Source organism: Anas acuta, chromosome 6, assembly GCF_963932015.1.
Source record: "Anas acuta chromosome 6, bAnaAcu1.1, whole genome shotgun sequence".
Lineage (NCBI taxonomy): Eukaryota > Metazoa > Chordata > Aves > Anseriformes > Anatidae > Anas > Anas acuta.
This window is the reverse complement of record NC_088984.1, coordinates 25,920,666-25,933,327: the sequence shown is the minus strand read 5'-3', so window position 1 is coordinate 25,933,327 and position 12,662 is coordinate 25,920,666. Positions and strand designations below refer to the sequence as shown.

General features: G+C 42.4%; 1 protein-coding gene across 1 annotated transcript; it reads right to left on the bottom strand.

The window, feature by feature from the left end:
* Positions 1–1,497: 1,497 nt before the first annotated feature.
* On the bottom strand, positions 1,498–11,449 carry ICOS (inducible T cell costimulator). The gene is made up of 6 exons (XM_068685925.1): positions 11,207–11,449; positions 5,265–5,303; positions 3,968–4,306; positions 3,002–3,114; positions 2,296–2,386; positions 1,498–1,783 (listed from the first exon to the last, which is right to left on the bottom strand). The coding sequence occupies exons 1-5, from the start codon at positions 11,262–11,264 to the stop codon at positions 2,297–2,299; spliced, it is 639 nt and encodes a 212-aa protein (XP_068542026.1). The 5' UTR covers positions 11,265–11,449; the 3' UTR covers positions 1,498–1,783; position 2,296.
* Positions 11,450–12,662: the final 1,213 nt, after the last annotated feature.

Here is a 12,662-nt window from a genome sequence, read left to right as displayed (position 1 = left end):
TGAAACCAACCTTCCATTTACCAGACAAGCAGGCTATGCATCTTTCAACATAGTATCCTCTGACCAGTATGTGTTTTGTCAGTGAATTACAGAAACACTCCATCAATGCACTGCTCTGCTTCCAGCAGCCGAATGGTATCTGGCAACACATCCAGGTTGGATTCCCAGTTGGTCATTTATGGTCAGAGTTTTGGTGGATTTCACAAGTAGCACGAAGGATCATAGAACCATAGAACGGCTTGGGTTGGAAGGGACAATAAAGATCATCCAACTCCAACCCACTGCCATAAGCAGGGATGCCAGCCACTAGATCAGGATGGCCAATGCCCCATCCAACCTGGCCTTGAACACCTCTGGGGATGGGGCATCCACAGCTTCTCTGAGCAACCTGTTCCGGTGCCTCACCACCCTTGCAGTGAAAAATGTCTTCTTAATGTCTAGTCTAAATCTGTCTTCTTTTAGCTTAAGACCATTCCCCCTTGTCCTATCATTACCTACCCAAATAAAGAGTCCCTCTCCATCCTTTCTATGAGACCCCTTTAAGTACTGAAAGGCTGCATTGAAGTCTCCCCGGAGCCTTCTCTTCCCCATGCTGAACATCCCCAGCTCTCTCAGCCTGTCTTCATAGGAGAGGTGCTCCGGCCCTCTGATCAACTTTTTAGCCCTCCTCTGGACTCGCTTGAACAGGTTCACATCTTTCTTGTGCTGGGGGCTCCAAACCTGGATTCAGTACTCCAGGTGGGGCTTCACGAGGGCAGAGGAGACGGGGACAATCCCCTCCCTCAACCTGCTGGTCACACCTCTTTTGATGCAGCCCAGGACAAAGTTGACCTACTGGGCTATATTGAAGACTGAGCAATTTTCAGAAGGTCAAGTAACCCCTAAACCCACTCCGGAAGTCGTAAAGGCTTCATGTCAAACCACAAGAGGAAAATAATTGCAAACCAGAGTCCACGAATACCCTGGCCTTACAACATGTGAATAGGAGACGTCATGCCTCCTAGTTTAGGGACTTATCCCGTAGGTTTGGACTGATTTAAAGAACGATTGCTGTCTCAAAAGTAATATATTACTATTTTGGAAGAAGAATTCAGAATTTAATTAAATAAGAGGAGGCCTACGGTGTGAATGGCAAAGATGTACTGCTAGCACAAAGGCATTGGAGCATATCTGAGGTTCTGTGTCACAATAAAGTCTCTGCTGTGCTCTCTCAGGCAGGAGAGCATGTGTGCATACCACACTCGCCTAATGTGGTGCTAAGAAGTTTGACAGCGGATCTGAGGATGACTTCATAGCATCAGGCTAGACTAGCCCTAATAGAAGGGCTTGTGCAATACATTGACAGCACTTCATGGCAGTGCCACAAGGATTGGCATTGGAGGTAGTCTTTTTTTTTTTTTTTGTACCCAGTGGAAAGTTACCATAAAGGAAACTGTAGAAAGTAGAAGTTACCTCTGTAGCACCACTGCAAGAATCTACTCTCAAGCAAACCCTACATTTTCTTCAACTAAAAGCTGACACCTTTAACACACTGTTAGCATTTCATGTACAAGTCAGTGGATCAGGCAGTGTGCCAGTTAACACACAAGGCTAGAGCAAAACAGAGCTTAGAGCAGTGGTAGAGTGGGTGTCTCATGACTGAGCACAGGACCATCCTGAGAGCTCAGGCAGGCAGAAGGTGAGGAAATGTTGATTTCCCATAGTCCAGGGTTTTCCCATTGTCCAGGTTCAAGTAGCTGGAAACTTCCACTGCCAGAATGTCTATGCCACAAGCAACTTAAACCTGCAATAGAAATGGAGAATTAATTATGTGCAACCCACATGCGTTTGAATCAGTCCAACCTCTCCTTCTGTTCTGTATCCAAACTGCTTCTGGCTACAATGCAAGGATTTAAGTAGTTAGGAAATTCCTTACTCCCTATAGATTATTTGTCCCTAGCCAGTAACCCTGAGCGAATCTGGTAAATCACTTGTGCCTCCTTGGGTAGCACACACTATCTGAAGAATCTGACTGGAACAGTTTTACATGCCTTCCTTATACATACAATCATCACTTGGCACCGATGCAAAGCAAAACAGTTGCATTTCTAGGAACCAGCCCACCATTCTGATTCAAAAGCTTTTGTTCTGTTTCCTGTTCCTGCTACATGGCAGCACAAGCTGCTGTGCTGATCCCTTCTTCCCACCCACCCACCTAGACTCAATGGGAGGCACAGTAAGCAGCCCTGTCCCTCCCAGAGAAGGCCTTGCAACAGTTACAGGCAAATGTTCAAGTACTACTGGTCTTAATACAACCTCAGATTCTTGTTTTTTTTGCTGCATTCACTGCTGCCATGGGCATGTATTCACTGTTGTACTCGTGGGAGTTGGATTCACACTGCTGATTCTGCAAACAGAGAGGAAATGCCATGACTTTAATTTGTGGTCACTACCCTCCCACTCCTACCTTTGTTCTTTAAGCAGGACAGTTAATCTGACTGTTTTAAGGGTGAATATTAAAGTCAGAATAGACAGGCACTCAGGTAGAAAAGTTGGAATAGAACAAACTGAAAATGAAAAACGCACTGTCCAAAAAAATAAAATAAAATAACTTATGTCCACAGTCTCCTTTCTTCCCTGATCCAACTGGTTCTTTCTTTAAGTGCTTTTGCTCCAGAACAGAGCTGGAATTGCTCCACTGATGATTTGTTTTCCCCTCTTGAAGAAAACAATCAGGTGAATTGCTTACCAAAGTAATTTTGCTGACCTGTGCAGCATTTCTCTTCTTTCCTTTAATTCCCAGCCCTTAAATCAATAGACAATTCTGTCTTAGAAAAATTAAATCTGAGCTGCTGTCATCAGTGAGTGAATTTCAGTGGTAAATTAACAGCTCAGTCTCTTTGTCAAAAAATGTATCACGTGCTGAGTATAAGCCTGTCCCACCCTCTAAATCTCATTATATCAAGTCCCCGTCCATGACCCTTGGAAGGAGGGTTGTGCAGAATCCCGTAGACTTGCTTACCTTGTTCCTTAAGCGACAGGCTGCTACACAGCAGACACAGGAAATCATGGCAAACACGATCAGGCCAATAGTTACCCATGTCATGAGTCCCAGTGAAATGCAGTCTTCCTTATCTGGAGATAGGGAGGCAAAAATGGCATTGCTGAGAATCAGCACTTTTTCCCCCCCCACAAACAACTTTTCAAATTATTTCCCATCTCCTCTTCATATTAGATGAAACAGCCAAAGTGTGCTCTGGAGAAGGATTTCCCTGAGTTGAAGAGTTGCCTTGGGAAAGTGTATTCAGCAGGAAACAAAACACTGCAGTTGTCCAGAAGGAGAAGTGAAAGCCTCTCTGTTGGCACACAAGGCTTAAAGTGTAGATTGAAAAGAAACCAAGCCCAGACTGAGAGCGTGATGATAGTTCAGATTTGAAGCAAGATTTAAGCTTACATTCGGTGAGAACCACAGGTGATTTAAAGGGCAGCCTGGTCTAAAGAAGGGAGGATTTTGGCAGTCATGTTTGGATAGGAAGGCAAGTGGAGGGGGACACAAGATCAACCTTGTCCAGATGTCGGAGAAAATACGGTAGGGCATGAAACAGCTAGTAATAGCTGTGAGCATCTGGCTGTCAGGAAAGTGGAAGTGGAGAGCAGTGGAAAACACCTCCGATAAAAAAGGATGGCACAGCCTGATTCTGCAATCACCGTGTGTTAAGTTCAGAGAGGGATAATAGATAATTTGCCCAACCACATAATTTTATCTTTGTTTAGTCCTGGCATTGAGAAATGGGAAAGGACAGAAAGGGAAGGAGAACAGACAGTACAGTATTGGTATTGATCTGTATGGAGAACCTTTCCTGAGTACTTTTATGCTCTCTTGGAGCTCTCTGTGTAAACTTCAGTCATACTTCTCGCTGCAGTGTAGCTACACCCAGTGTCTGTTTATCAGCAAACCGAAATGAGGGGAGAAGGGAAGTAAACTTACCCTGGATGTACAAATAGGTTTCTTTCAGGCGGCAATCTATGTAAGGAGGGGGTAAGAACATCTCCAGGCAGTAGGTGTAAGTGTCGATGTGCTTTCTTTCCAGATTTGTGAGTATGAAAGTGGTGCTGGTATTTGAATGCTCTGCCTGACAGTAGGTGACGTTACTCTTGGGGATAGCTTTCTCCTTGCTCACATGGAGAGCACAGATCTCCTTCTTTTCGTGCCCTTTGAAGAGGGTCATGCTGAACTCACTCACATTTTTGGGGTTGTGAAATATGAACTTAAAGGTTCCACTATTAAATTCCACCATCACCTGGGAGTCAGAGACATGCAGCTGATCTGAAAATATGAAAACAATAAGTGCAGTCACTCAAACAGCAATGAAGAGTATCCCTAAAATGTTAAGAAACTCATTCAAACAAAGCCAGTGAACCGTGTCATAGAAACTTAAAACATGTAGATACTCAGAACAGTCTGGCTTTGCCACTCAGCCCTGGACTGTGAGATACCAGTGCATCATTCTGCTCATGTCACACATTACTGAGAAAATACATGAGATAACGCCTTGCCTGCTATCTGCTATGAGGCTGGACAGGTGTCTGTTAGCATTGGATCAATGACTTATTTCATAATATTTAAAGCCCTCCTTCGACCAAACACTGAGACGTATAATCCCTGCCTCAGTCTTGTTGTCCTATTCATAAATAAAACAAGGTGGGATGAAAATGGTGACAATTATCTCTGGTTTAGGGTTTGTAATCTGAACCTCATTGCTGTATCTGAAAACGCAGGACAGGATTTGAACTGTAAACTCCTACATAAATGCCTTAACCATAAGACCTATCTTTCCTTTTGAGATAGTGGTTGGGGCATGCCATACAATTTAAACTTAATTACTTAGATGACTCTATGACCTTTATCACAAACATGAGGACATGAGTAGTTCACAAATGTCACTGCGTGCATGCATTCACATGCAACCCAAAAATCATATTTGACCTTCCTGAGAGCATTGACAGAAAACATTGACAGATGTTATACAACTCTCTCATTCTGCAAAATGTTTCTATTTTTATTTTCTTGGAGAAGAAAAAGAAAGCAAACTGACTGAGGACCTCCTGCTACCTCACAGTTTGACTTTTGTAAAATCAGCAACCAATAGCGTGGGGAATGCCCTGAGAAAAAAATGCATTAAAGTGTGCTGTAAAAAAATGACAACCCTCCTCTTCAAAGACAGTATTTTCTGATCTAGAATGGCACTTGAAAACATACACCAAATTATGTGAATGTGTCTTACCTATATTTTTGCACGGTCTTGATGAGCAGGTATCAGCTCCTGAAAAATAAATTGTTTCCTTTTTAAAATTCAAGCAGAGAAATGCAGGAAGAGGGGCTGTGCCATGCGATGTTAAGATGCTGAAGTTATTTTCTAATGTTAGTACTTGTGTCATAAGCCTATCTGATCTTGTCTCAGTGCTACACTATAAAATCCCATGGTATGATAAAATCACAAAATATAAAAATAATGTAGGAAGAAAATTAATTGGGCAAGAATTAATATTGATAACATACATAGCACTTAGAAATTCATAAAACACCTCTGCAGAAGGAATAGGCATGCTTAAAGAGTAGAAACTGGGATGAAAGTAGAATTTCCCCAAAGATAGTGAGGAAATCTATCCCAAATTAAAAAGCATACTCTTGTTTTCTCGTGAATCCGGAGTTGGCAATAAGTTAGCATTATACCCTGTTTCCAGACCTTAGTGCCCATTTTGTTCTACGTTTGTTCTGTTTCCCAACACTGTGTCAAAATATCTTCTTCTGGCACATCCAGAATGAATAACTGGAAGGTGCTCCAAAATATGTAGCAAGAAAATATTCATCAATGCATACAGTTTTGTGTTCTATATTTTTCTCTTCATGATTATCAAGCTGCATTCAGTCTGTTGTGCTTAGGCAGCCTCTGTTACAGCAGCCTGGCACAATTTATTAATTATTTAGGACTTCTTTAAGGTACTACCTCCCTCACCACCCACTATGGCAATACTGAGAATGGAATTTTCTGTCTGAGTTGGTGGCATGCACTGCTTTGAAATGGTTTGTGTGTCATTAGTAGCCTGCGTAGCTCAGCCTGATAGTGTTTCATTTCGACTTTTTCTTTTTTGCATTGCTCAAAAATCAGAGGTTTATCTCCTACACAGACAGGTAGAAAAAAACCTGTATCAGCCTTTCCTCTCTTCAGGTAGTCTGAGCAAATACTTCAGAGGCTGCTTAGATTGAAATACTCTCTACATCAAGATTTTTTGATGTTAAGAAAACAGGGGACAAATACTTGAAGACTTCCATACATAATCATATTCTTGTTACTGCTACATGGCAGTCTAGATCCATGCAGAGTAGGTTCCCAACTGTGCTGGGTGCTGTACTGATTGCACAGTGTAAATAATCCTTTTCCCAAGGCACCTGCAATCCACAACATCCAGCCTACACATGCCCAGGAACAGGATATTATTCTCATTCATGTAGTGTTGAATGCTTTCAACTCTCTTCCTGGACTGAGGCAACCTTTTGGTGTCCACGCGTTTTTCTGCTTTGAATTCTTGCTCCACAGTTATCACCACTGGCAAGGGCATTGCAATGAGTTAGTACTTGATTAAAATATTCTTAGTGTCACACATAAGCTAATGGACTTGTGGAAAATGCTTTGTGATGTGCAACTGGAAAGCAATGCAAACTGTTACTCTTTTTTGATTGATTCACCCTCTTCCCAGTTATCACGTTCTTCCTGGCCTACTGTGCACAGTCAGTGGCTTATGTCACACAGCAACAGTTCAAATATCTGCACTACTTTCAAGACTATTACTTAAGTGTGTGATAACAGACAAGGTATCTTGTACCACTGGTGTGAAGATAAGACAGACAAAACACAACTTGTCAACCCCCATTGAATGAAAGCTCTCGATACAGAGAGCGCAAGCCCTCGGAAGGGCACACGGCCTGAGAAGCTGAAAGCAAAGGTCAAATAAGGAAACATGTCTTGATGACTTGCGTGCTGAGTGGTGAAGGAAAGCAGCTGCTGGGAGAACAACATTTGAAATAAAGGTCTTTTAAAATGCTCTACTTTCAGTGGCCTGCGGGCTGATAACATATGCCTTTAAAATTAGGCCCAACAGCAGATAAATTATTTAGGGAAGGAAAGAAAACTGCGAGTGTATCGAGCTAGGAGAAGCTAGGGAGAGCAGTGTATGCGTGAGCTGGCCGGGTCCCACCTGTAGCTGAGCGAGACCTCCACCTTTGCCACCAGACGTCAGGGAGGAGAGGCAGATGCTGGCTCGGGGTCTGGGCAGCTGCAGGGCCAAGTGGTCCCAGAGGCCCCCGGCAGCCCGGAGGGGAATGGGGCTGCGTTACTCTGCGTAAAGGAACAGCTGGGAATGTCATGCCTCCGAGCGCCTCCGAGAACAGTTCAGTTCTGCTGTTGACTAATGAAATTGCCCTTTCATACTGGGTGGTTTAAAATCTTTGTCAGAGATCATGGTTTTAATATTTGTTTTTAATGGAAAAGGGCATAGCGAGGTGATTAAGCGTGAAGTTCACGTGACCCTGTGGCAAGCTGAAAAATTGTTTTGCATCCTCTGAGGCCCAGAAGCTGTAACTGCCTATTTTCATGAAAGACTCAGTAATGTATTTCTGTGAAGGAACATTTCAGTAGCAGTAATACAATTAGTATTCTTCTGAAACAAGTGACCACACAGAAGAGTGTGCTTAGCATGGTATAAAGGGAGCATATTTTAAAATGAGATTAACAGTGCCTGAGATTAAAACACAGAATTGTCTACATGGGTAACCACAATGAGTGAGATTTCCAGCTCACTAGCTATTCTGCATCAAGGCCTGATGTGAATGCTCTGTCACTGCATACTAAGAGGTAGTTTATTCCCCCTCCCTACGGCTGATTGCTCTTCTCCTGTTCCCATTTGTATTGGTTCATTCCTAGGGTAATCCTATGGACCCTGTAGGACTCTGAGGTTAATGGCCAGACACGTGTCATTTGCCAAGCTCCTTTGAGAATAAATGTACATTTAGGGGAGTGGAATATAGGAAATGGAGGTTAAAACATCCAATAATATTGAGAGATTTACTCACAAAACCCCCCTAATCCTACCACAAAAAATACATGAATAAAAGAATACATCCTGTTAGAGCTGAAAACAAGCAGAAGAATATCGCTGGTTCAGCAGTAAAAATGCTTGCATTTGGCTGTAAGGTTCCTTTTGGTATTTTTTATAAAAGAACTAATGCAATTGTAATATTTATAACAAGAGGAAACAAATCTTTCAGTGGTTTCCTACATGTCACACTGATGTTGTGTAGAGCTGTTCCTAGCTCACCTCTTGTCAAGGAGATGCGAATCCAAGAGATGAACTTGGGTATGAGAACAGCATCTTGTTATGTCAAACTACGAAGTGTGAGTGTGCATCCTATGTTTGTGTGTACTCACAGTCCTGTACATTCCTGTAAGAGATTACCTGGATAACAAGTAAGTCCACCTCAGCTCCTTTGATAGACATTTTTACTTTCATCTTTACTGCAATGGGAAAGTACTTTGTCAGAGGCTTGCAAATTTCTGCAGTTGTGGTGCTTGAATGTGGAGGCCAGTAGAAGGCGGGTTATTTTCATTCTAATGGGACTGCAACTTTGAGCTTTCTCATTGCTTTTCAGCAGACCCAATGCTATTTGCAAACATCACAATCCGTTACATATTTGGGTCTTAACAGAAGTTTAAAAACCACATTTGCTTAATTTTCAAACTTGCATTTTTACATAGGAGAACAGAACAGGGATAGGATAGGATAGGATAGGATAGGATAGGATAGGATAGGATAGGATAGGATAGGATAGGATAGGATAGGATAGGATAGGATAGGATAGGATAGGATATTCTTGCATGGTTTTCTTGCATTTTGTTTTATCTGCCCCAGCTCCCAGAAACCAATCAGCTGATTAAAAGAACGAGCATAATGCTTGGGTATGTTTGCCACTGAAAATGAGCAAAAAAGTGTAGAACTTTCTTTTCGAACAAGCATTTTTGTTTTATTATTACTAAATGTCTGATGAAACCGCACACCATTTTTAAGTTGCTGTAGCTTTTAATCTTTCAAGGCACTCTGAAAGATGGCACTGTCAATTCAGTGTCATTAGTCATATGCCTAAAACTAGCATGTTCCTTTCCTTCAGGAATCAAGGGTTAAGAGGAAGGCAGTCCTTCTGGGCAAAGCAAGTAATGGCCAGAAGTACTCTAGAAAACTATCTGAATTATTTCTCTGTTATAAGATATGTTGTAGAATGTGGGAGCTTTTATAAAATATACCACTAACACTGCACTAATTGCTGGTAATGCTTCAGACACCTTTCTGAGAAGTGACCATGGCTTCATCCGGTGTTGACAACAGGAGATACGTGGGCAAACTGCGATAATACTTTGCAAATGTTGGCATGCAGAAACTCATGTACAGCATTTCATAGCCAAGGGCCTCAAGTGCTATGGAGTCCTACAGCTCTGTACTTCAAAATCTCATTGCCTGTGCTTGTCTACCCAAGAAGCTCTTACAGACAATTTCTTGGTCACAATTGGTTTACCAAATTGCACAATACACACACACGTATATCACCTTCCATGAGGTATTTACACTGAAACAATATCCACAGATCAGAGGTAGAGCTTGCTAATAACTATGCTAAAATGGACAAAAAAAAAAAAAAAAAAAAAAAAAAAAAAGCCACGCTTTTAAATTACTCTGTTTTTACTCCCCAAAATTTGCCACAGTGCTGGAGTGCTAGCTCACTCTCTAATGAGGGTGTCATACCAATGTGTCTTACATAAAGCTGCTGTTTTACAGCCCTTTTCTTTTTAGCAATAATGATAATAATTAGTACTTGTTATACTGAAAGCACTGTAAGAAAAAAAAAAAAAAGTGAGATACCATTTCTCCCTGGAAGCAATGTCTTTCTTCTGCCATCTCCTCTGCCCAGACCCTGCCCAAGACCTATTCTCTGTGTTGGAAGGGAGGGAGAAAGAAGGGGGAACTGCCAGTATTAGATAGAACAATTATTTGCACCCTTAAAATTCCAGCCTGTTTCTTCCAAGGGAATGACCTTTTAGATGGCTCCAGCCACATGTAAAAGTGTGCTGGTGAAGTATACCTGCTAAATTGACTAGCTGAGAAATACGTAACAAAATTGAGAGGATGTTTTTGTTAGATTTAAGATGATTTTTCAAGGAGAAAAAGAACAGCTTGTGTCCCTTTATTGATACTGTCCACTACCCTCCTTCCCTGTGATTTCACCCATTTTTCAATGTCTGAAAGCTTGGTATGCTGTTGCTGTATTAGTTAACCTTCAGAGGGGTATCTGCATTGCCTAAAGAGCTGGAAGCTAGCTTTTATTTAAATGAAAGCTTAAATTCTGTATGAAACTGAACCTATCCTGAACCTGTGTATCACTGGAATTTCAGAAGCAAACATATTCAATAACCCTTTGCATGACCTTCAAACAACATGTTTAAATAATGAATGCTTCAGTTAGTAACTCTGTGCACTAAATCTCAGGTCTCAGATAAATGTGAGCTCTGGTATTTTACTTTACATAGCTATTACAAAACACTGAGCCACGCAAAATGCTATGTCCATGTTTATGGCTGGACTGAGAGCAACGCTGTCACCGCTAACACAGCGTTAGGAGAGCTATGCCTCCTTTTAAGTCTGTCCACATTTCAAGCCTGCACCAAAATGATCTCATCCACCCTTCCATGCCATACACATTTTTCACAGTATAAAAATTCCCTGCTCAAACATGACCAGGATTAATATCAATAACTTAGTGTCTCTTTATTAAGCCATTCACCGTCACGCTGCTCTAAGACATTGTGCCCAGCAAGGAAAGCTGGCTGGAGCACTACAGTCTAAACAGCTAGAGGATAACACTGAGCAGATGAGCTAAAGAATACAGACAATGAAAACTTGTGCATTTTGTCTCAGACCAAATGCCCTTTCTGGCAGGAATTCTCTTCCCACCAGCTCTAGTGATGTTAAAGTCAAGAGTGGTCTTTTTGCAACTGCTTCCCTCAATTATCTCTATTCCTCCAGCCCCATGCTATCAGACCTCGTTTACCACCTCCCTTCTCTGGGTGGGCTATATTCCATAGGGACATCTGCTGCGAGGAGAATAAGAAGTGCTACTCACCACACAGGGCTCCAAACTGAAAGCAGAGGAGACAGAGCGTTACAGCGACCGACTTCATGCTTGCCTGACACTCAGGCACCAGCCTTCTGTCTGCTGTGAAGACGGGGAAGAATTCTTGGGTAGAAAAGGAAGTGGTTTGTGGGCAATGGGGGAAATTATATGATAGTCAGAAGGACTTTTTAATTTAACACCTGACTACGTTATAGCTATGTCAGCATTAGCTGTCGCCCACACCTGTGGAGTTTGCTGCTTTTTTTTTTTTTTCCCCCGCCTCATGGCTTGCTGTCACAGACAGGAAGATGAAAGATTTTCGTACATTACCTTTGATAATCACTTCCGCAAAGACTGCTTCTGGTGAAATCTGTCACGACAGAAGCTACCATCACCTACAGCACGCTTCCTGCAGATAGCCAGCTGTTGGTGACCCCTTCCTTAAATTAACCTACTCCATGTGCATGTTGGCCACTGGCAACCAGGCCTCCCCCCCACCTTCAGCTGGGCTTGTGTAGCTGGTGGTGTTGCCCTGTATGGAAGCTGATGACCAGAAGGGGAGGAGGCTCATCTTTGTCTTGGTCCTCAAATTCAGTGGAAGAACAGATCCAAATTGCAGAAGGACCCGCTCAGCCCTGTGATATCCTGGAGGCTCACTCAGATGTAAAACTTCTACCCTGGAGCTGAGGCTTGCTCTGGGCGGACATGAGAAACTCCACCAACTCTGAGCGGAGGAGATTTGGCCCAGTGCCCCAGGGCCTTAGGGCAGAAGCTTCTCTCCCTCCCTCTCCCTGCTTTTGTGCAGCACGCTGCTCTCTGGCCTGCAGTACGTCTGTGCTCAGGAAGTGGTGTGGGACCCTCTGGGATAAAATGTTCTACAGCCATTTAGATCTGGCTAATTTTAGGGCAGATACTATGTTTGGAAAACAGCTTCTTTAGTAAATTAGATGCATTTAGCATTCCTGACTGTCATACACATGTTAGAAGACACAAAGGACTAATTCGGGTGCTTGACAGACACTCCTGAAGTTGATGTCCTCGTAATGGTCATGCAGTGGCACCCGATAATTGTGAATAGGACTGGGTTACAGATTTTGTACTTTGTACTTTGTGAATAAGTCTTCACCTGTTGGTTTACTCTTCCTCAAAAAGTGATTTAATTTCGTTCATTATTAATGCTAAAGATTTGTTCACATGGACACTGGCAGAGAGTTCTACTCTCTTCAAATCTTTGCAAATCCCTGCAAATCTTTGCCTTTTGTTAAATGAAAATCAGAGCTAAGTCGGAGTCAAGACAGGATTTGATCTAAATTCTCATCTCAGGTCTCTGGAGCCAAACGCAAGTAATTCTAACTACAGAAAGTTTCTGCAGTATGCTTTTAATTCTGAGGCTCAAGAGTAATATATGAAGGTTCAAGCAATGATAAAGCTGGGAGAGATACACCTGACTCCTGAGCTTTGCCAG

Excerpts from the sequence above, each read along its gene's own strand:
- ICOS (XM_068685925.1), bottom strand. The coding sequence starts at position 11,264 with ATGAAGTCGGTCGCTGTAACGCTCTGTCTCCTCTGCTTTCAGTTTGGA. Across the intron at positions 4,307-5,264 it reads AAGACCGTGCAAAAATATAG|ATCAGCTGCATGTCTCTGAC; the intron begins GTAAGACACATT and ends TCATATTTTCAG. Across the intron at positions 2,387-3,001 it reads CCTGTCGCTTAAGGAACAAG|AATCAGCAGTGTGAATCCAA; the intron begins GTAAGCAAGTCT and ends CTCTGTTTGCAG.